At 43.0% G+C, this 24,050-nt stretch overlaps 2 protein-coding genes across 6 annotated transcripts in view; one reads left to right on the top strand and one right to left on the bottom strand.

The window, feature by feature from the left end:
* LOC110987520 (cytochrome P450 4V2-like) overlaps positions 1–24,050 on the top strand; it is a 41,839-nt gene that overhangs the window by 4,604 nt on the left and 13,185 nt on the right. For 3 of the 5 annotated variants that reach the window (XM_022250310.2, XM_087129782.1, XM_087129783.1), the window contains exons 4-8: positions 7,735–7,820; positions 8,317–8,507; positions 11,884–11,953; positions 12,396–12,522; positions 12,913–13,095. In XM_022250310.2, the coding sequence (XP_022106002.1) occupies positions 7,735–7,820; positions 8,317–8,507; positions 11,884–11,953; positions 12,396–12,522; positions 12,913–13,095 (657 nt within the window). Of the gene's footprint in view, positions 1–5,024; positions 5,151–5,686; positions 5,961–7,734; positions 7,821–8,316; positions 8,508–11,883; positions 11,954–12,395; positions 12,523–12,912; positions 13,096–24,050 lie in introns of those variants that run through there. The other 2 variants (XM_087129784.1, XM_087129785.1) reach the window with 2 other exon arrangements.
* LOC147796048 (uncharacterized) lies at positions 19,931–22,582 on the bottom strand. Its single transcript, XM_087129786.1, has one exon. It carries the CDS (start codon positions 21,461–21,463, stop codon positions 19,931–19,933), a length of 1,533 nt encoding a protein of 510 aa, XP_086985912.1. The 5' UTR covers positions 21,464–22,582.

The following is a 24,050-nucleotide window of genomic DNA, read 5'->3' as shown; positions in this document are numbered from 1 at the left end:
GGGAATTTCCTACTTCAAATCAAACTTGATTTCTCGAGTGAATACAGCCTTAAAGTTGACCCCTGATGGCACGCTTCTGGAACCTTTGGATAGGAAAATAACATGCAAAGATTTTAGAATTTGTAATATTTTTTCGTTCAGTTTCTTCTTAAAAAGTCCAGTTTGGAATGAGGGCTTTGAAAGATATTTGCTATTACATCAATTTATAGAAACTGAAAAATTAACTGACCTAAAAGAGAAATATCCTGCCAAAAAATTGGCCCATCACTTCCGAAAATCTAAAATACATGAAGAACGGTGCAATACAGCAGTCTCGTACGCAGAAATTTTATGGTAGTCTGTGGGTAAAAACCAAAATAAAAACCAGATCAAAATATTTGCACATTTTGATAATTTATGAAGTAATAAACATAAAGCATTATTCTACTTTTACAAAAGACTCTAAGATTTTATCTAACCTTTGCTGACAACAACTGCATGATGTCAACTTAACGGAATCTGGAACCCATCAACTGCAGGTACAGTAGTTAAATCTTTGCAAAGTTGTACAATCTCGTTTTCAAGAGAGCAGTGAAAACAAACGTGCATGAACATGGAGACCTAGGTACAATATCGCTGGACGTGAAAGGTCGTTAATAAAATTCGTTTTCTACCCATCTCCATGTGACTTTTCCTAAATATTACTTGAGGACAAAGGTAAAATTCCAACTTGAGTGTTTCATAGGGTGGTTTCAGTAAGGAATCATTTTTCCAAAAGTTTTCGAATGTGATAGGATGGCCCAATGTAAAATCCCCATAGGCGGACCACACAAGGGTTCCGGAAGCTTGCTGTTTGACCTTTTACTTTCAGGCTCTACTGTGTTCTGGTTATTTTTTTCACGAAACAGATTCATTTACCAAACTGTGGCATTCATATTCCAAGGACCGTGGTATCAAGTCAACATTCTTTTCTAGGACAGTGACCACATTCAAGTTGCAATTTTGAATTTTTAATCTGTCTTTTTTTTTTCAAATGGATAATGGCATTTTATTTGAGATCTGCGAACAACTTTGGCAAACGACATGTGATTTTGACCAAACGAAAGGAAAGTTTATTTGGCCCCTGCGTGCATCAAGTCTCGTCGCTTATGGAAGCGCTGCTATATTCCACCTGTCAAAATCTTTTTTTTCCTCCAGAGTTGCCTTCAATTGAACAGGAGTCCAACTACGATCAGCATCCAATCAAAAGTTGTTTTGCACATTCATTTATGACATCTTTGGCCTAATAATAATGCATATATACAGGCAATTCCACGGTAACTCGCATTACAAATACATGTACATGTAATGGGTACATTTACTGGATAATGTGCTATATCTCTGTAATATTTAGGACTACAAGTTTCTTTTTTCACTGTGGGTATAGTAGACATAGACCAACTAAATGAATTAAAAAAAAGGGACAAACATTTTGAGATTTACCTCTTTGGATAGCTCTGCATCTTACATTAAGTATTTTTACAGATGCACACTTTTGTAAATAGTAAAATGAATATATACATGTATCTAGAACGATTACATGTATGTTATGGAAAAACCTTATTGTCAAAAAAGTCATGACATTCCTTGGAGGCTACTGCCTCATCTTACTGGCCAGTAGCTTTTAGGCATTGTCTGTATCAGTGTTGCTTCTCAGCAGATTTTAGAGCCTGGCATGTTGTCTCTCTGTGGGAAATACCAGTAAAACAAAACATCTTCACAGGAAATTTCAGTTTTATTGTTTTTAAATTGCACCTGAGGTTCAGTTTATGTTTGGGAAAACTGAAGAAAGTAGAAGTTAAAACTTTAATATGAAAACCATAATTATTTCATTAAATTGTTAAAAATCATTATTTGACTTCATTCATACACAGGTGTAACAAAATAACGTGTACATGTACATGTAAGTCCTAAGTACAGCTCCGGCATTTTATTGATTGTTGCAAGTCATAATTTGAATAGACCTAATGTCTTTTGTATGAGGGGCTGGGGACCACAGTGGCATCCTACACATACATGTAGTATGATGGAGCTACATGTACATGGTACAATGTAGCACACATTCATACCCTGCAGTTCAGAATGTTCATTTACATGGTTGTGTGAGCATAGTTAACATGCACATGTACGTGTAAAATTGAATGAAATCATTGCTTGCAGTGCGCTGTGAAGTCACTATAAAGTATAATAACAGGAAAAGTATGCCTGTGCATGTACATGTACCATTGACATTTATTTGATACGTGTTAGTCCTAGAACTACTATAAATATTTCAGTCGTTTCTTTCTTTCAATGATTAGATTATAAGTAAAAATTAATAATGTACACTTACTCTCTTTTATCTTGTTGCTGTATAAACTTTTGGTTTTATTGGATGGACAAAAACTGAAAGTAAAAGCCTAGAGAAGGTGGCATGTGCTCATGCTGATATTATGCAATAGGCAGAGTTCATTTAGGCTGCCCTCTTGGTTCATTGCCTCACAGTCTGCATCACATTGCATCTGATTGTGTTCAGCACACCCTAGCCCAGTTAAGGGTCTAACATTGCTCATATTGGTGGAATCTTGCATTTATACATGTAGTTGGTAACTCGCATTACATGGTGGTAAAACATTACATGGTACATGTAACTCGCGTTACACTGTTTGATGACTTTTTTTTTCTGATGACACTCTTTATTTTGGCAAACATCTTGCTCACAGAATCAAGGTGTGAAAGTTTAGAAAATTATCAGAGCCAACAATTTACCTTTCAGAATTTCTTCAGAATGAAAAAACTTTATTGTTTTGGTAACTCGTGTTACATGACCAAAATATTTCTTTGTGTGGTGATTAAATATTTTGGAAGGTCAGTGATGTGGAAATTTCGTCTTAAGATACTGAAGTACCGGTAGATTCAATTTACTTCTCTAAATTGAATTAATAGAAGTGCTACCGGTAGAATTTTTTTCATTTCAGAAATTTAAATTCAGTTAAGAATATATTTTAGCAGTTTGGATGACTAAAAAATCTCTTCAGCGTTTAGAACTATGTTTTGCAAAATATTCGACCGATTGATATAATTCTTTTTGTGTCTTTCACTTCAACATATGGGTATAACAATTACTACATGTACTTTCTTTACAGTGTAATAAACTTGAAATTTTAGTGACATGTCCACCTTTCCATGGAATTGCCCACAGGCACAATTGGATGTAGTGAGAATTTAGTACTGTTCTGCAGCTGAAATGCTGTACCTTGTGTGTTCTTGGTTGGTTATTAGTGAATTCTCACCACATGCATTTTACACCATCATATGATCCAGGGCCATTGCAAATTTACTGTTCATAACCGCTATATGCACCATGTGTACTGCACTTGCACATCTGCCGAGCGCGGATGCAGTATATACATGTACATGTACAGTACTAAAACTTGTTTTTTATTTTTCGTTGTGTTGCTTTTTTTTTTCAAGTTTTCGTAAGTGCATTCTGTTTGCTAGCAATGCCATGCCATCTCAAAGCCAAACATCCAAACCGACCAGTGCATGTGGTTCGGTTTGGTTCGGTTCGAAAGTGCCATGTTCTACATGTATGATTTTAGGCTCAATCCGACATTTTGGCAGCAGCACTACATGTAGCTGTCGCTCTCAAAAGGTGGTTTAGCCGCTGGTCTCTTTTCTTTGGTCCACCACAAGACTGGGCGTTTGTAGGTACATGTATATCTTATGCTCATAAAACTTTAAACTTGGAACAAACCTAGTAATTATTCTGATGGCAGTGCTGGGATGTGTTAGCCCATAGGATTTGTAAGATCTCAAAACGGGACTGTGGAGTTATCTTGAAATATACTACTGTATATAATAGTGTCAAACAATCTGTGAAATAACCGCCAGAAATCCTGTCGTTTTCAAGAAATTTCCAAAGCCGGATGATCTTTGGAAAATTTCAACTATTGGAGGGAGCCGTTTCAAGAGTCTATATTAATGGGTCATGTGCAAAATGCCAATGCACCATTGGTATGCCTAAAGTCATTATTAACTAATAAAATAGATACATTTGAATAACCGTAACTATATAACGACCTAAAAGAGAATTTGGACTGGTCTGAAATTAAACTTTATTTATGAAGCTTTGAAAGTTTACCTCACGTACATGTAAATTCTATCATCTCGGTATCACCCCTCAAGATAATGGTATGGTTCAAATCAATTATAACCTCTCCGGAGGAGCTCCTGGGCAAGGTTTCTCAAACAGAATCTCCAATATTCAAACATTAAGCTTTCTAATTTTCAAATCATAGTAACTCATATGACCAAAATGCAATGTAAGCCCTGATGTCCGATCATTTATTTTCTTCAAACTTTGGTTTGACCCGGTTTGAAAAGGGCCCCGGTAAGCTCGCCCTGTTGCAAAGACCCCTTTCATACCGGCCTGGCTACCGGCCTGGCTACCGGCCTGGCTACCGGCCTGGCTACCGGCCTGGCTACCGGCCTGGGATGCTGGACTGGTTGTTGATCTGGAACTTCTCCATCCTGGGGTCTATTGTTTGCAAGTACTGGTACATGTAATCTATCCCAGAAGGAACCTGCTTGTGGTTTTTAATCCTTCAGCTCTATACAATGTTTACACTAACCCGCTTAGACCCCTATTCATCTGTGGAAGCATGGTGGGGAAGCCTTTCATCAGGGACTTTGAAATGCCAATGTGCAGACAGGCCTGATACCGGCCTGGAGCAGCCTGAATACTGGGCAGGCATTATACTGGGTGGGCTACGAGGGGGGGGGGCCTTTTCAAACCGGGTCTAAATGGTCACCGTCCCTAAATAAACATGGAGTTTGGAACACAATCTAAAGTGAGTCCCATGTCTTGTATAATTATGTTGTTTATTTAGAGCCATGGTGTGCATCTCTCTGTTAAAAGGTTGAGTGATTTTGTTTGACGTTGTTTTGGAACAAGTGTATGTGAGGGTTTTGATTGGCCTGTAGACAGGTGATGTGTGGGGATGAAAGGAAAAAGCAAGCTAAGAGGGAGAATGCAAAATATCAGTAGCGAGCACGCCATGATCTTCCTGCGCCGTGCAAGCAGCGAAATTCTCTTTGAGAAATTTTTAAGCTTGTGAGCTTTTCCAGGCAAAGAATCAGTCCTGCACACCGTAAGTTGAACTACAATTATTAATTTTGTGTAAATACTTAATTTGAGACGTACATGTATTAGATTTTGAAGTGAATTTGTGTAACTTTGATAAATCTAATACTTTTATTAACATGTTAACACGTTAAAGAACAACATTTAGGTAAAGGGCGAAGCATAGATTTGCTTTTGTACCCTAACCTATTGATAGACATACATGTACATATTATAATATGCACAATACAAGACATGAACATGTTTTGGGCAATGATACACATACGGACAAACACAGAGAGGCAGGAGATAATACGATGCATCAAAATCCAAAATCATGATGAGATTTTGAAATTTGAAGAATGATTATGGTCTAGAAATACAAGATTCTTGCTGTTAAGGAGTTCAGAATAATTTGCGTTTCACTGATAAAGACATCCGACGTTTGTTTTAACTTGTGCGGAAGTTTAATTTCATATTTTGCTCAGATTTTGTAAAATTCACTTTGTAGCCACATTATAGTTAGATAAATGGTTAACATTGACATTTTTTATTGCTTTTAAGCAGGGCATAAGGTGTCATTGAACCACTGATGGGTGCCATTGAGGGTACCGTTGACTGGCAGTCAGTCCACCATTGGACCAACGCCTCTATTGATGTCGGTCACAGATGGTGAAACAACTTTGGCGACAGGACCTTGAAAGTCCAAAGTGGATCACAGATGACAATAACGGAACAGAGCCTTACTCACCAACCCTCTGAGGCTCAACAGGGACTAGGGCCAACAAGGAGCACCTCCACAAGTCAAGCACTGGTGGGCCCATCACACAGCCTGCATGTAATTATACTCATCGTGACTTCTTGTGTGTGTGTTCTGTTGATTTATAACAGTATCTGAAGAAAATTTTGGTATGTGGCTTACATTCAGAAAAATCATTGAATAGTTGAAGAGAATTGGATTGCTGGAATGACAAGATAAAACTTACTCTCCAGATTTTGAAGAGACACTTTGCAGAATTTTAGGCGTGAATGTAATTGAATTTGATTTATATACATGTACATGTATTGTCATATTCAGGAGTTGTATTAGAAACGCAGGGTAAATTGAGAAAGAAGAGTTTTGAGAAAATTTGAACCACTGTTGGAATCAGCGAACTGTGAAGTGATAATTATTGGTTATCGATAGACAGATACTGAGTTTTTTAAAATTTGGATTTGACTCTTGTGATCATTTTCATTACATGAATTGTTCACTGTGATTTGCTGGATTTGAGGAGAGATTTCTCCATACAGCAGATTGATTTTAACATTGCTTAATTATTTAGGATTATTATTGTTTGTATCTTTTTTAAATTTAACTTAACATTCATTAAACTTTGTTGAATCTTTTTTACTTGTCATTAGGATTTCTTTGCTCTCCAACTTAACTTTGTATTGGTCATGGCAGACGTCCTGGTGTTTTCTTGTTTTTTTTGTAAAGTACAGCGCAGCTAAGCAGCCGTGCGTGACAGTAAGGATGCATGTCCATGTACATGTACATGTAGTTACCTTATTTGTTGATTTATAAAGTATTTACGATGGGCGCTGCTGATGTGCGAACGGTTTTTGACCGACGTGCTTACATGTTAAAAGCGAACTGTACAGGAACGTGGTCAGTCGTGCAAGTGTACATGAACAGTATGTTTGATCGCATACATGTAGAACTGCAGCAGTCAACTCACTGCAAGATGAATGATTGATGATTTGACAATTCTCAGCATAGCATTGCATTGTTGAAGATGAAACACAAAGTTGAAGGTAAATTCGCCAACCACAATTACCGAGAAAAGCAAAGGAAAAGAATGTCTTTCTTAAGGGCCATAACTAGTCTGCAGATCGACCTCATCTGTGAACTGTCCTGGCAGACAGGAATGCCCTGTGGTCCATGGTGTTTTGCAAGACAAATTAAATGAGCTGTGCTCTCAGTGTAAAAATGAACATTTTTTTTTTATTTTCTCAGGGCAGTGTACTCAAAAGCTGAAACAAGTCCCTTGAATGATACACAAACATGACAAAGTCAGTCACAAACCCCCAAATCGGTCAATTTTGGCAAACTGCAGTACATGCAAATCCTGTACAATACCTAAACATATGCATCCATTTTGGAATTCCCACCAGGGCGAGCAGCCGACTTCAGAAAAAAAAACCCTCCCGGTTTTCAAGTTGGTGGCCGATCGGAATATTGTCTTATTGGACATGTACAGTAACTGTAAGTCGACTGGTTGGTCAGCGGAAACTCGGCCAAGTGCTAATTCAAAGGGATTTTCCCTGCCAAACATTGCTGGCCGATGCACGGAAGATCGGGCGTATTCATGGTGTTGGTAATTTGCATAAAGCTTGCCTGTTGCATTCCGTCCGCGTATCCACTGGGTTGCTAACAGCTCTTTTGTTTGGCAGGCATTAGCATGCTCTCCGTGATTCCATGAAATCCGTCCTGGAACACGTGGGCAATTTGGGGATGATGCCTATCTTATGATATCTGTAAACCCCAGTTTTACTGAATAGCTGTAGTGTGCCACTGTCAGATTTTGAAAATTCATTTCTGTCAGTCTTTTACATATTTCTTTGATAAGGTATTATTTGGCAGTACCAAACACATTGCCAAGGGCTTCGTATATGACTTTCTTCAGCCGTGGCTTGGCACCGGTCTACTTACAAGGTACACTTACAAGTTTTGTAACTTTGATTGCACTATGGAGTATGAAGTGTGATGTCATTTAGAACCAGTAAATGCTGTACGAACGAATGGAGTACATGTGCATGCGCGCGTTGGTTCGCACTGGTTCTCACACTTCTGGCTTTCACATGCATAAATGAAATGGTCTGCCCATGTTCACTTCACTACTCCATAGAGAAATTTTCTGGGCCTGTTGCTGCCTTTTGACTGATACCAGAAGCATGAAATTGGAACAAAGATTCAGTCTTGTCTTTTGAGACCTTTAATTTACTTTTCTTGAGTTACAATGGGGATATATAGTGTTATCAAGAATGAGAAAGCACTTGTCCTCTGATGTAATGGTGCATCTACTCGTACATGACTGGGATTTTGTATGTGTCCTGCCAGTCATAGTTTAATTGGTGAGTGATTAACTAATTAAAATGCTCTGCACCTGCACCCTTTACTGACGAAATTTGTCCTTTTATCTTCTCTCAAGCAAGGGAAGTAAGTGGTTCCTGCGCCGTAAGATGCTGACACCAACCTTCCACTTCAGCGTCCTGCACAGTTTCCTTACAGTCTTCAACGAGAAGACTGACATCCTTGGAGTGAGATTGAAGATGATGACAGATGGCCAAGTGTTTGATATATTCCCCTTTATCACGCAGTGCTCATTGGATATCATTTGTGGTAAGTACAGTGCACATCTGGATAGTGATTACCAACTACACAGTGCACGAAAGTGCCATCGCGTGGCTGTAGATGTTATTTTGGATTTACAAAAAGTATTCAAAGTGTGAACAACATGCCCAACATTTTGCGAACTCTAATCCTCTAATGGGATGGGGCTTTTGGATCAGCCTATTAATTGCTGATATCTGGCCCCCAACTTTGAAAATTGTTCTGCCAATTGTTGTAGTCTAAGCAATAATTCCAATTAGCAGAACTCCATTATTAGCAGTGAGGACCCAGACATAGTGTGGTGGACAGAGACACACACCTGGCATGCCTGGCTGAAATGTTTCCCAAGAAGGTAGGCCTTCCCCAGGTTATGATGATGCATACGCAACTGATAGTCACATTTGAAGTGGAGGCACCCTTCTTGTTTTCAAGGATGAAATTTAACTACGAGTATCACTGGTTGATAATCGAAACTGCAAAGTACAGTTTGTATGTAGCATGAGGTAATCTCCTCACCAAAGGAAGTCCCTTTACTGAGGATCATACCAACTATCCCTACAGTCTTCCCAGGAATTAGCAACCATGCAGCTGTTGTTGATATTAACCCAGGCCACATCGAGGAGGAAGTAGAGATTTTTTTTCCGACATGCCATGGAATGTCGGCTGCAGGTGTGGTAGGTACGAAGCTGGTCAGCTTTGTCATTGCCATCCATAAAGTAGGTATAGCCCATGGCATGGGAGGTGCTTTCACATGCTTCTTGGTAGCTTTCTTTTCTTTTTCTTGATACCCCTCATGAGGAAGCCAGTACTCATATTTCTATAGCCGTGGTGGCATGTAGAGAGAAATGACATGACTTTTGTGTCCACCACAGGACAATGGTCATTTGCCCTTTTGGCGGGCGTAGGTGGTCCCTCTAGGTGCCTTGCTCATCTAAGTCATGAGCTGGTGCTGGGTGGGGTTGGCACTGGGTGCGTGCTGAACTCTGTGAGGAGCTCTCAGAAAGATCTTTTGATGGCTGGCTCTGCACAGGTACTTGTAGGTCTTCTTCTCCCAAATTGATGAGGCAAGGGAGACGGAAGTATAGAGCCGGTCAGAGAACAGTTTATGGTACGTCCCAAACAATGGTTCCATCATCTTCAGGAAGATGTTCAACATCTTCTCCTGGTCCTCTGGATGTACCATTCTGTTGACAATGTAGCCAGAGCAGGATTCACAGACTGCATAGATTTTGAACCCCATCTTGCTTGGCTTCAGGGGCAAGAAGTGCTTAACATTTGCCTTGGTGCCTATTTCACCATGGTCTCATCAAGGGTCAACTCTATCATGGGGACAAAGCTGTTGATGCAGTGCTCCTTCACTGTGTCCCAGATGTGCTCCAGCGGGTACAGAAGATGCACCTTCTTGTACATGAACCTCCCTCCCTTCCGCTTTTTATCCTGTGTGGGCCCTTGGTTGATTTGTGCAGCAGAGAACCTCCCAAAGCAAGTTATACCTTACCTTACCTGTTGTTGCTGGATCATCCGGATTCCCACCCAAGCCCTGATTTTTTCTTGTTTAGCTGTTTTGGCAACTCTGCCAAAACAGTTCTTGTTTTCGTTGATATTTTTTTTTGCTTTTTTGTAATTTTGTGAGAAAGACCTTTTTTTTCTTTTTTTTTGTCTTTTTCACAAGTTCCGTAAAAGACATTCTTTTTGTTCTGTTGTTAGGTTTGAACTTAATCGGACATGTACTTCACGAGATATAGTGCTTTGAAGAGTGAACCTTTAATGTCAGGTTATTTGTCATCTCTTGATGTCATTATTATGGAAGTCATGTCAGTGATCGTCTAGAACATGCATCACCCGTAGCTACCTGCAAGGTGTCAACTTACTGGATACATACATTATTGTTATCAATTTCTGACAATGTCAGGGGTTGTGGAAAGGACTGTACAGTCCATCTTAAACCACGCCCCGGTTAAAATTCAAATATACAAAATGTAAGATGAAAAATTAAATAAAATTCAACAACTATTTAGAATAACAAAAATGAGATAAAGATATGGTGAAAAGAGAAATACGATATTAAAAAGTAAAATTCCCCAAGAGCCAATAATGTAAAATAAAGCAACAAGTCATTAAAAATACAAACCAATACAGAACATTAAGATCATTGACATAAAAAACAGTAAGCTTAAACTTAAAAGTGAGAATTACATTAAAACAACACTGAAATTGAAAATACGAACAGGTAAAAAAGAGAGTTAACAGGTCAAAAAATCATAAAGGGAGTTCTTAAACACGTTCAGTGACATACTTTCAACAACTTGTTTGGGTAGACTATTCCACTCATTTGCTGTGCGAACAAAATAGGAATATTTAAAACAGTCAGTTTTGGTGAAAGGAATATCTAGTTTTAAGCTGTTATCATCATACATGTACTGTACAATACAAGTGGACGTCATGTTCATCATGTTCATTGAGAAAAAAGCACAGAATCTAGGGTTTATTTGATTTTAACTATTTTTTGTTGTAATGACATTTTGGTCATTTCGCGTTCCATACAAAGTGATCTCACTTCAGTGCCACCTACTTGTATCACTGCATGCCCTGAGCTTTCTTTGCACTGTGCAATGTCTTTGTTACTGGCAGATGTAACGTGTTCACCCACATAGAAGCCATTACACCAATACACAGTATTATTTTTCTTATTTTATTTAAATATATATTTTTTTTAGCAGGCATCCAATCCACAAAAATATTAATCACGCCCGTCTCAGCATTTCCTTAATATCCAAACCTTGACTACGTTGGTTTTGTTTTTCCGTGCCCCTCCGCTTGTTTTTTTTTTTATTCCTAGCATTCAACCCACAAAAAATATTTAAGTGGTATTGAAAAAACTACTCCTTTCCCCAATTATAACCTTTATACAATAGGTGACAAGACCGTCTTCGAAAATCAACAAGAAAAAAATTGAACAGTTTTCCCAGTTAGGGTAAAAAAAATGTCAACATATGAGTTCCCGGGATTCCCTTTTTCACTGGTTTCAGTATGAATATGTTTTAATGATATGCCAGTGCCCCAAAAATGTTCCGGGAAGATATGGCTGTAAATAGTTTGCATCTTCACACATGAGTCTCTTATGCGGAGCTCTGGAAGTGTCATCTGACTTGATGAGAACTTTGGCACTCTGGTCAATCCGACTGAATTACATGTATGTAACATTCATGAAATGTCAACGTTTTATATTTGTTATGATATTTTCGTATTTCTATTTTTTTGTGCTTTCTGAAAATGCCGAAATAGCCCGCGGTTGTTTCAACAACCGTCATGCCTCTAGTTACCAGTACATGTATAATGGTGCTACAGATGTATATGCCGGACTTTACACTGGTCCCTTTCACAGAGACAGCAATGGGAAAGAATATCCATGCCCAGGAAGACCGCAAGAATGAATATGTGCAGGCTGTCATCAAGTAAGTTATGCAAGCAAAGCTTTCGAGTTTTTGTTCTCTTTCTTTTGGCTTAATTTCCTTAGTTTCTAAACCTGACTCTATGCAAGTATTCATCAGTAACCCAGTGTTGCTAGGAGACAACTTAACAAGTCCTCCCAAATCGTCCACAAAGCCATTGGCACATTCTTTGCTATCTACATTTCATTGGGACAACAAAACCTATGCAAAGCTAACAAGTGATTGTATCTTTCTTTGTAATCCTCCAAATCCACTTGGTGAATTTTAAAAGTATGTTGGATGTTGGGGCTACGACATGTAAACTTTAATGGTTATGTCAGTGTTATCCTCATTCTGTCCAAATTCATTCCCACTAACACATTAGAATGCTGCAGTACACCACAATTGTGGAAAATAACTTGCATGCTAATTGTAGGTATGAAATATTTTCTGCTGTCACTTACAGAATGAGCGAGTTGGCACTTGAAAGGATGAAATATCCGTGGCTTTGGCCCAGCATGTTGTACAGCATCCTACCCCATGGAAAGCAACATGCTGAATGCCTGAAGATTCTACATGACACAACAGACAAGGTGTATGGTCTAAATCCGAAACAAAATTTTAAAAACTACAGAGTACACAGAAACAAAAGATGAACTAACAAAACCCTAAAACTTACAGCCCTGTCAAAGTGAATTGCAACAGTTTTGCCTTTTGAGTTCATTTAGAATAGAAATTTTCCTTCGGACAAATGCATTTAACAGAATTGTGTGTGTGCATGGATTCAGGCATTAATACAATGTAGTTTGAAGGATTTTTATTAATGGAAGTAGTTTGTGCTTCAGTGCTCTGTAAAGAGCAAATTTGGGCGTCTTGGGTTTCTCAAAAGTTTGTAAGTTCCCACTACTTGCAATAAAGCATTTTGGGGAACAAGGTTTGGATTCCTTTCACAAATCTCCAAGTGTTGATTCCTGTTTTGATAGGTCATCAAAGGAAGATACCAGGAGTTTGTAAAAATGTATCCTAGGGGTCTCAGGAACCCGTCAGCTGACGAGCCCCAGAAGAAACGTCTGGCATTTTTGGATCTTCTGCTTCAAATGAAGCAAGAGAATAAGAGCTTCACATTTGATGATATCAGGGAAGAGGTTGATACTTTCATGTTTGAGGTAAGATTCAACAAAGCTATAGGCCGCCAGTATTAAAGTTACCGTCATGTTGGCTATTTGTCCCCAGTGTTAATTCGTGCTCAACTTGATCTGTTTTTTTGTGTTATTTATTTTGTAATATAAATTGAAAAGATTGGTTCTGGTTCTGTACTGCACAAACACCTTGGTTATCACGCGCAGCTCAGAGTGAGGGACATAGTGGCTAAATTATAAAGTACGCTTTTTGGACAAGGTTGAGAGGGTCCAGATGTTCAATCCTACTTTGGAATGTCTTGACATCAGGAGCAGATCGTATGCTAGGTGGAAGTAGGTTCCATTCCTTTATTGTCCTTGGTTAAAGAGAGTATTGCTACTAAAAAAAGTAACTTTTGAAGTTTTGTTGAAGTTTGGGGAATTAATGATGTGGGGACCAGTATTGTGTATTGTTGCGTAGGTATTGGTTCCACCAGGTGCTTGCAGATTTGGTGGCGTAATATTGTGGATTTCCTTGTAAATTGCAGTGAGTTTAAGTTGAATTCTGTGGAGCTCCAGAGTGTCCCATTTTAGAGAAGTCATCATGTTACTTACACTTTAGATCTGTTTGTAGGCATCACAAACGAAGCAGGCTGCCCTACGTTGTACTTTCTCCAGGGTGATTTTTATTGTTAAATTAGGTTAGGCTTGCGATTGCACCATGTACACAAAAATATCTCTTTTATGAGTGCAGTTTTGAGTAGAACCGGTGGTGAAACACTCGATGTTCCAAACAGTATGCTCAGTTTGTCTTCAGGAGGATGGCTGATTGCCTGGCTCTGAGAGTGCTGGTTTTAAGCGCTGGAGAGGATGCTGAAAGTGCACTATCCAAAAGTTAATATCCAAAAATTGTTTGAAACAAAAACTTTCCATGCCCTGCACCAGTTGTCACGAAACCCTCTATCGCGTCGTCAAAAGCGAAATGTACTAATCTTATTTCAAGCCATAAATTCACAGTGAAATGTGTGCTGCTGCAAGTAACAGCGGAGATTGTTAGTCACTTCTTACATTCACACACAAATGGCTGTAATGAATTCCCCTGATATCATGTACATGTATATTGTGGCGGCGACACTCGCCGTCGCCCGCCGGTCGACGAACACCGAAGTACCCACCAACAGCGGGCGGGGCAATCCCACAAAATTATTTAATAAACCTCACATGCACATGAGCGGCTATGTACACACGAGGGGGGATTATGTCACGAACGGAAGACTTTAGGCCTGTCCGTTTGTTGGAAATATACCAACCCTAAAGGAATGACAATCAACGTGGCTACCAATCTACCAAGTCAGGTAAATCTCAATAAACCTCAGTACACATAGTGTCTTAGAGAGCAACAACAACAACTGTTTTATTGACCCAAGTCAACCTCACAGTACATGTATAAGCTTCAACTGTGCATCCAGGTCTGTGACTAATAAACCTCAACACAGCAATCAATTCATGCAAGTGATCATGGAACATAAGCATAAAGACTGTGTAATAACCCTCGTGTATTACCACAAGTAACCCACAGCGACAATAACCCTCACTGTGGCACCTAGTATGATCAACAGTAACGATGTCATGCAACTGCACACACTAGCCCAATAAACATAGGAGTAACCTCGTAGCGAACCCCAAGACATGCAAGCTTCGGCTTAGGTTACGGAGCTCCGAGTGAACCTCAGTGTGACCACATGCGACCAGGCCGACAGGCTTCCAGCAACCCAATCCCACGTAGTGAGAACACTGTTGCACAAGCCACACAGGCCTAAGCGTCTCACACCACTCTTGCTCAACCTACAGCCACCAAACTGACACTCAATCCCACTTATTATAAGTGATAGCTTGCTGACAAATATTCTGAGGTCTCACCGCTCGCTGCCCTCGACAGATCGCCGAACACCACGCTGCACAACCCGCCAGCTGTGTGTGAGGCTGAATTAGCGTTTCGCTCTATCTTCACTGCGATGCTTCTACCACGACGTCTGGAGACGAACTAACCACCAAATTACTGACTACGCGCCAATGGATGCGCCGCGCGTCAGGGAACCAGACATGTATTACTAAACTTGCGTCAGTCCACAGGCTGTTTCGCCACACAGGACCCAGCTAAGCTTAGGCCGTCCCGGCCTGAACAGCTTAAATAAATCAATAAGAAACAGTGTGGACCCTTAAGTCTTTTATACATTCTAATAAACCTCGCGGTACATCGTGGAGAGGTTTACTTATACAATTATAATTTTGGGGTCCATGAGGTTGACTTATCTAATTATAATATCCCGAATACATGAGGTTTACTGGAATTGCAAACACTCCAATTTTGCTTTTGGAATACATGAGGTAAAAGTACATAAATGTAAAACCATGTGAAAATAAATATATTTTTCTTCTCTCTTAAAATAAAGGTTTTTTTTTTTTTTTCCTAACATGCAAAAATATGAACGTCTTCTTTCTCTTTGGCTCAAGCAAAAGGTTACAAAACAGTTATAAAAGGAGTAATAAACAGTTATAAGCAATCAAGGTTCAATTAAGAAATTTACAAACTATTATTTAAGTGTTCATTGCCTTTCCCAATGAGGGTTTCAGCGGTAGGAGCGACGTTTTAGTCGGCTTGGTCCAGCTTGAACTGGTCAGCATCGACGGGCTTGTTGTACAGCTGGACGCTTTCCTCCCGTCGCACGACCTGGCCATCTAGATAGACGAACTTGAAGTGTCGTTCCTCGATGAGGGCAATTTTCATCTTCTTCCTCTGTGGCTCTGTTGTCGTCTGCGTTGCCTGCTCCATGACTGGATCTTCCGCTTCAGCATCGCTGGGCACACTCAGAGAAGGCATTGATGCTGGAGACCCCGGAACAGGATCATCAAGAGTGGCGGCAAGCATCCCTCTTGGCTTACCGCTCAGGGGTGGGTGGGCAGGTACAAATTACAAAGAAACAATGAATAAACAATTCAACCGACATTTGGTTCTAACGATATCTCACTGGGAGCCTATGCTCCCGCCTAGGATACCTCCTAGGGACCTCAGCTTCCCTAACTCCAACCTGAGGCTCACTACCAGTCACCTCGGGTTCCTCCTGGCTAGTTTCCAGAATCAACATTGATTCCTCACCACCAGGTTCCTCTTTGTCTCCTGCTGCGGATTGGACTTCAGCAATCTCAGGTGCATCACCCCCTGAATTTTCTGTCACTGTACCTGGCTGGTACACCCACGGCTGCGGCTTGTCTCCACAATAGGGTTTTAACCTATCTGCGTGAACAACAAAGGGTTTACTTCCCCTTTTTAACTGAATCCGGTAGGTGACCTCTGACAACTTCTTTACGACTAAGTACGGCCCCCTCCAGCGGAGCTGTAGTTTGGGCGACACGCCCCTCTTCCTGGAACGATCAAACAACCAGACAAACTGGCCCTCTTCCAGGCCCCCTCCTGAAACCTTGCGGTCGTAGTTCCGCTTCTGCCGACGGATACTCTGTTTGAGGCACTCGCTGGCCCGGCTATGAGCCTCCTGCAACCTTTGTCGCAACCCCAAAGCAAAATCAGTCTCGACAGCATCCTCAATTTCAGGACACTCTACCATCAGGTCAACTGGTAACATCACCTCCCGCCCTAACATCATCATGTTAGGCGTCTCGCCAGTAGATTCTTGCGGACTACAACGGTATGCAAAGGTTGCAAAGGGCAGGCATTCATCCCAATCCCTCTGCTTCCTCTTTGGTTCGATCAACATGGAGACAATGTTCACCAACGTTTTATTAAAACGTTCAACCATGCCGTCGGACTTCGGATTATATGCCGTCGTCCGAGTCTTCCTAATCCCAAGAAGTCGGCACATCTCTGCAAAAACTGCAGACTCGAAATTTGTCCCCTGGTCTGAGTGAAGTTCCTGGGGGACACCAAAACGACACACAAACTCAGAAACGAACTTTGCTGCAACCGTCTCCGCCTTTGCATCAGGAAGTGGGAATGCCTCCATCCACTTGGAGCAATAGTCACCCACAACAAGAACCCAGACGTTTCCACTGTCACTCCGGGGCAGTGGACCCAGCAAGTCCAGGGCCACCCTTTCAACAGGGGCACCCACCCGGTACTGCTGTAAAGGAGCAACTCTCCTTTTCGATGGCGACTTTCGCCTCTGACACAATTCACAACAGCGAAGGTGTGATCTCACGTCGGCAGTCATTCCTGGCCAGTAGTAACGCAACTTCACCTTGGCCAGTGTTTTCCTCAGCCCCAAATGACCACCAGCACTACCACCATGCAACTCATTGACCACATCCCTGCGGTACTCCTCTGGTAGTACCAACTGCCAACGAATTGACTTTCCATCGTCGGACTCCCACCTTCGACTCAATAGCCGGTTGCGCACCTCCAACTGACCCCACATAGACCACAGGGTCTTGCTGGTCTTGGAAGTGTGCGAGACCTCAACCCAATCTGGCCAACCGCTTCCACTTTCCTTCAACTCGATCAGCCACTTGAAACAAGGATCTGCCATCTGGGCATTCCTTACATCCTCCTGGGATACACCAGGCTTGGCAAGAATGCCTCTCACTGCTGACCCAACGACCTCTGAGACTTCTGTTGCGGACTCTTTTGGGTCAACAGAACCCTCCCCAGCCTCAACAGTTCCAGACACCTTACCAGGGTCTCCACCACGTCCACACTGCTTGCACTGCCTACGGGACAAGCAATCAGCATTGCCATGTTTGCGACCAGGCCTATGCTGAACTGTCACATCATACTCAGACACCACTTGTAGCCACCTCGCAAGCTGGCCCTCTGGGTCTTTGAAGTTGAGCAACCACCTCAGAGCTGCATGATCCGTCCTCACTGTAATCTTACGGCCGTACAGATACTGTCTGAAGTGTTTGAGATAAACTACTACAGCCAATAATTCTCGCCTGGTCACACAGTAGTTTCTCTCAGCCTTGCTCAGCTTGCGACTGGCATAGGCCACCACTTTCTCCTCTCCATCTTGGACCTGGGATAGCACTGCCCCTATCCCATCACCACTCGCATCTGTATCCAAGACGTAGTCACCAATCGCCAACGGATAAGCCAGAATCGGGCTCGACTGCAGTCGCTGTTTCAACTCTTCAAATGCACGTTGGCATTTATCCGTCCACAGGAACTCACGTGACTTACTCGTCAGTTCATGCAACGGAGATGCAATCTCCGCGAACCCCTGAATGAACTTCCGGTAATAGGAAGCGAGCCCTATGAAGCTCCTTACTTCCTTGACACACTTTGGAACCGGCCAATCAGCCACCGCTGATACCTTCTCAGGATCGGTCGCCACCCCTTCGGCAGACACAATATGGCCGAGGTACTTCACAGACCGCTGGAACAGACTGCACTTACTGGGCTTCAATTTAAGTCCAGCTTTGCGCAGCCGCTCGAACACCACCCTGAGACGCCGTATCTCTTCTTCCACGGTCTTCCCGAAGACAATTACATCATCAAGATAGATCAAGAGAATCTCCCATTGGAGACCTGCCATCACCTTGTCCATTAGCCTCTCAAAAGTCGCCGGGGCGTTGCATAGGCCAAATGGCATACACTTCCACCTATACAACCCGTTGCGCACAACAAAGCTTGACTTCTGGCTGGCGTCCTCGTCAAGGGCAACCTGCCAATAGCCGGAGGCCAAATCGAGTGTTGAAAACCACCGAGAGCCGCCCAACTCGTCCAATGTCTCATCTATGCGAGGGACCGGGTATGCATCTTTTATGGTTCGTGCATTCAAACCCCTGTAGTCGACACACAGCCTCCTCGCCCCATCCTTCTTCCTAACCAAGACAACATTGGCAGCCCACGGGCTGTCCGATGGCTCAATCAAACCTCTGCCCTCCAGGTCTCTCACCTGCCTCATGATCTCTTCTTGGTCCCCCTTTGGGTACCGCCTCAGTCGTTCTTTGACTGGCTTTGCATCATTCGTGTTGATGCTGTGCTTCACAACATCTGTCCGACCAATATCTCGATCGTCCCGAGAAAACACATCTTGATAATCAGAAAGACATCTTTCTACCATATGATGGTCTTCCTCCCTCAGAAACTTCACACTTCTTTCGAACAAGTCCTGAAGATGCTCCGGAAGTTCCTGATCGGCCTCCCTTCCTCCAGAAGGGGTGCTCTGACCTTGGTCAATCTCCACCTGAGAGACAATTCCTATAGTGGTACCTTGCCGCACAACTCGCTTCTCCCTGTTAGGGTTAAGCACTCGCAGCGGCAGTACCTCCTGATCACTCTCAACCAACGACCTCGCAAGAATTAAACCTCGCTGTGCCAACTCACCACCACCCTCTACAGGTTCAATGAGCACTGGCCCCGGAACAACCTCACACAACCTACGAATGGCACCTGGCACTACAGCCTCATGGCCAGAGGGAATCACTTTCGTCTCAGTGACAACCACCCTCCCCACAAACGGCTCACCAGAACTAGTAGTGCACTGAATTTGCTCACCATTCAACCTCAGTTGCAGAGTCTGTAGATCCAAACTTGCACCCGTAGACAACAGGAAATTCATACCCAAAATTCCTGAATATGGCATGTCAGCAAAAATCACCTTCACAGCAGCCACAGATTTTCCAATCTGTATCTCCACCCAGGCAGCACCCACCGCTGCCAACGGGCTGCCGTCTACCTGCTCAACTTTCAAACTCTCGGTTTGCAAAGTTGGCCTCTGTTCCCTCGGAATCCTGTGATACACCGAACTACTCACAACAGTGTCTGACGACCCTGTGTCTATGAGGAACCTACACTCGGTATTCCGTATCACCCCATCGACAAACAAACCATACTTCGCCTTCTCCCCAGTCATGGGGTAGGGAACTGCTACTGGGTCTCCAATTCTACCCTTGGATTCCCTACAGCCTTCACCCTTTGTGGGCCCTGTGAACTTCCCAGCCTGCCCGCGGGCCCGCCGGTCGGCTGGACGGCGTTTCCCTGCTTGGAACCTTGTTTCCTTCTGGGCTCCTTGCAGGCCCGCCGGAAATGACCCGTTTCACCACAATTGAAACACTTGGGTTCGCCTTTCTCCTTTTTAGAAGCCTTAGGCACTCTTTCCTGAGGAATATCGCCCTCAGTGTCTCCACTCCGCTTCTGTTTCGCCCACTCCGAAAACAGAGATTCAACCATGGAACAAACCCGTTTTTCAATGGCATGTCCCATTTCTTCCAGTCTCTCCTCTGAACCACGGTCGAGAGCCCTAGCAAACTTTGTAGGTTTGCGATCTTGCCTCCTCTGCTCCTCGACTTTCTCAAAGTTCTCGGTTTCTACCGCTGCCCTTACAGCCTCGTCTAGACTTTTCGGGCGGGCACGGTGAATACCCTCCCGGACTGTCTGACTCTCCACTGCATCCACAAAATGATTCTTGGCAAGCCTATCCCTGGCCTCCTCCTGTATCTCAGGATAGGCCTTCGCCGCCAATTCCCTAATAGCCTGACCTAACTCACGAAGAGTCTCCTTTGGTCCCTGCCTACGGTGACGCAGATCTACCAGAAAGTTCTCTGCCTGACGACAATGACCAAACCTCCGCTCAAGTAGCTTCACCAGCTCACGGTACGTGTGCCCTTTCTCTACCGGTGCACTATCGACAATCAACCTCAGTGCACTCCCTTGCAGGCTTGCAGACAAATACTGTGCGGCCTGCTGGTCACTCCAGCCATTCACCACACGACATGATTCAAAATGCCTGAAATACTCATTCCAAACAACCTTCCCATCATACCTGTCTGGTACAATGTTCGGGCGACGGGAATTCCCAATCCCCGTGCCTTGACAGTCAACTTCGCCAACCACTCTCGGTTCCTTCTTAAGTGCCCAAGGAACCTGTCCGGTGTTACTGCAACGCTCTGTGAGGTTGTCAGTACACCTCGCTGGCGGACTTGTCACAAAACTCATCAAATCGGCGTGCAGCTTACGCCTACCGCTGTCAACATCCCCTAGGAATGGGTTTGTGATTGGACTTAGTCCCAAATCACCACTTGTTGACCTGACCCCAGATTTCTCCTGAGGTGTACTGGCACTAGTGCGCGCCTTAACAGGCTTATCTAAACCCTTCCCAGGCACATCACCAGTTGCCACACCCAGTCTCGAAGACTGACCCACCTCCAATGAGGCATATCCTGAAGTTTCATCGGGCAACCTGAACTCTATCTCCGAATCAACCTCACGTCGAGCACGACTCTTTTCAACAGGCGTGCTCGAAACCTTTCCCCTTTGGAAACTCCGCTGAAGTTCAGCTTTCAACTGTTGGACTTCCCACTGCAGCATTTGATTCTCTGACTCAAGGGACCTGACAGCCTTGACGCCCTGTAAGTCAGCCTCACCTGCAGCCCCAACACTACCCTTGAAACTGTCACTCATCGTGACGTCTCAAATTGTCACTGGTGATAAACCTCACACCAGTACTGTGCTACACCAATAGCACAACAACAAACCACAACACCTCACTGAGGGTTATTGGTAAACCTCAACAACCAGAACACAAGTTGTTGTTCCCCCCACGTCAAAAGCAGTCCTAAAGGATCCCACTTCTGACACCATTTGTGGCGGCGACACTCGCCGTCGCCCGCCGGTCGACGAACACCGAAGTACCCACCAACAGCGGGCGGGGCAATCCCACAAAATTATTTAATAAACCTCACATGCACATGAGCGGCTATGTACACACGAGGGGGGATTATGTCACGAACGGAAGACTTTAGGCCTGTCCGTTTGTTGGAAATATACCAACCCTAAAGGAATGACAATCAACGTGGCTACCAATCTACCAAGTCAGGTAAATCTCAATAAACCTCAGTACACATAGTGTCTTAGAGAGCAACAACAACAACTGTTTTATTGACCCAAGTCAACCTCACAGTACATGTATAAGCTTCAACTGTGCATCCAGGTCTGTGACTAATAAACCTCAACACAGCAATCAATTCATGCAAGTGATCATGGAACATAAGCATAAAGACTGTGTAATAACCCTCGTGTATTACCACAAGTAACCCACAGCGACAATAACCCTCACTGTGGCACCTAGTATGATCAACAGTAACGATGTCATGCAACTGCACACACTAGCCCAATAAACATAGGAGTAACCTCGTAGCGAACCCCAAGACATGCAAGCTTCGGCTTAGGTTACGGAGCTCCGAGTGAACCTCAGTGTGACCACATGCGACCAGGCCGACAGGCTTCCAGCAACCCAATCCCACGTAGTGAGAACACTGTTGCACAAGCCACACAGGCCTAAGCGTCTCACACCACTCTTGCTCAACCTACAGCCACCAAACTGACACTCAATCCCACTTATTATAAGTGATAGCTTGCTGACAAATATTCTGAGGTCTCACCGCTCGCTGCCCTCGACAGATCGCCGAACACCACGCTGCACAACCCGCCAGCTGTGTGTGAGGCTGAATTAGCGTTTCGCTCTATCTTCACTGCGATGCTTCTACCACGACGTCTGGAGACGAACTAACCACCAAATTACTGACTACGCGCCAATGGATGCGCCGCGCGTCAGGGAACCAGACATGTATTACTAAACTTGCGTCAGTCCACAGGCTGTTTCGCCACAATATTGATGTTTCATTGACAGCCAATCACAACACAATGACCGGATGGTCCCAGGATGCTACTTACACACAAGGCTTGCGCTTCAAGCCCAGCTGTAGAAAAAACGGCACTTACACAAGGAAGAAAAAACCTGTCTAAACCTGATAAATGATGTGGTTTAACAAATGAAAGGATAAAGTCCAATATGCATCCAATTTCCTAATGACACCGAGATCAGTGTGCATACCCGGCCGTCACTTTTGCGTTCTCTTGCCAGGTAGGCCTGCATCATGTACTGGTGCATGTACGTGCGTCGAGTTGTCTGTGATATTAAACCCATCCAAACTATTTCTTTCAAGAGTAATCAGTGTAGGCAATATTAAAAATATAAATCTATCTTAAATTTTTATCAGGCCTAACTTTATTTTTAACTAATACATTTTATCATAATTTCCCCTTCCCCCAAATATTGTGATTCACATTTTTTGCATCGCGATGCCGTATCGTGGCATTTTAGAATCGCGATTATCGATCCATCGTTAAATCGTTACAGCCCTAATAGTATAATAGTTGGTTGTACTGAAAGACATCTGCCAAGTACATGTACATGTATTGCATGTATTGCCCCAATCACAGAGAGCGTCCAGATCCTTTTGAAGAGATGAACTGTCTTCCAGTGTTTTTATCTCTATATAAATTATAGCATTGTCTGAAAAAAGGCAGACTCTAGATGAAACTACGTTTGGCATGTACTAATGTGCAACAAGAAAAGCAAGGAACTCATCACGGTCCCCTGGAGTACACCTGAAAACACTGTTTTCGTCTCACGTCTCGCCCTCCAGCAAGACTCATTGGTTTCTTCTTGTCAAGAAGATCTCAACCCACTCCTGGAGGCTGCTGTGTATTCCAGCATGTCTGAGCTTGTACAATAGTAGTTTGTGGGGAACTTTATCAAGTGCCTTACTGAAGTCTACTACCGGTATATGATCAATTCAGTCTGGCTTAATGACTTGGCAAGATCATTGATAAGTCCAGCCAGTTGATCCACCTTGTCTTAAACCATGTTGGTGATTTGTAAGTACTTTGTGAGAGTCGATATTGTGCATGATGTGCAGGTGGATTATATGCACAAGAATCTTACATGGAATGGAAGTCAGTGAGATTGGGCGATAGTTTGCTGGATTTGGCCTGTCGCCTTTTTTGAACATGGGAACTATCTTGGTGTTCAGCCAGTCTTCCAGGAGTTCCCAGCTGTCAATAGACTTCTGGAAGATCTTTGAAAGACTGGAGCCAAGCTTGTTGAACAACTCTTTACAATCCTTGCTTTCTTTGATTTTATTTTGTCCAGTAGTTTTCTAACCCCGTTTGTAGTTATCGTGAGAGCTGCAAGTTTTGGACTTGG

Source organism: Acanthaster planci, linkage group LG19 (assembly GCF_054643075.1).
Source record: "Acanthaster planci isolate LZ-2023a linkage group LG19, COTS_SCS, whole genome shotgun sequence".
Taxonomy (NCBI): Eukaryota; Metazoa; Echinodermata; class Asteroidea; order Valvatida; family Acanthasteridae; genus Acanthaster; species Acanthaster planci.
The sequence above is the reverse complement of the archived record's forward strand: the minus strand, read 5'-3'. Positions and strand labels throughout refer to the sequence as shown.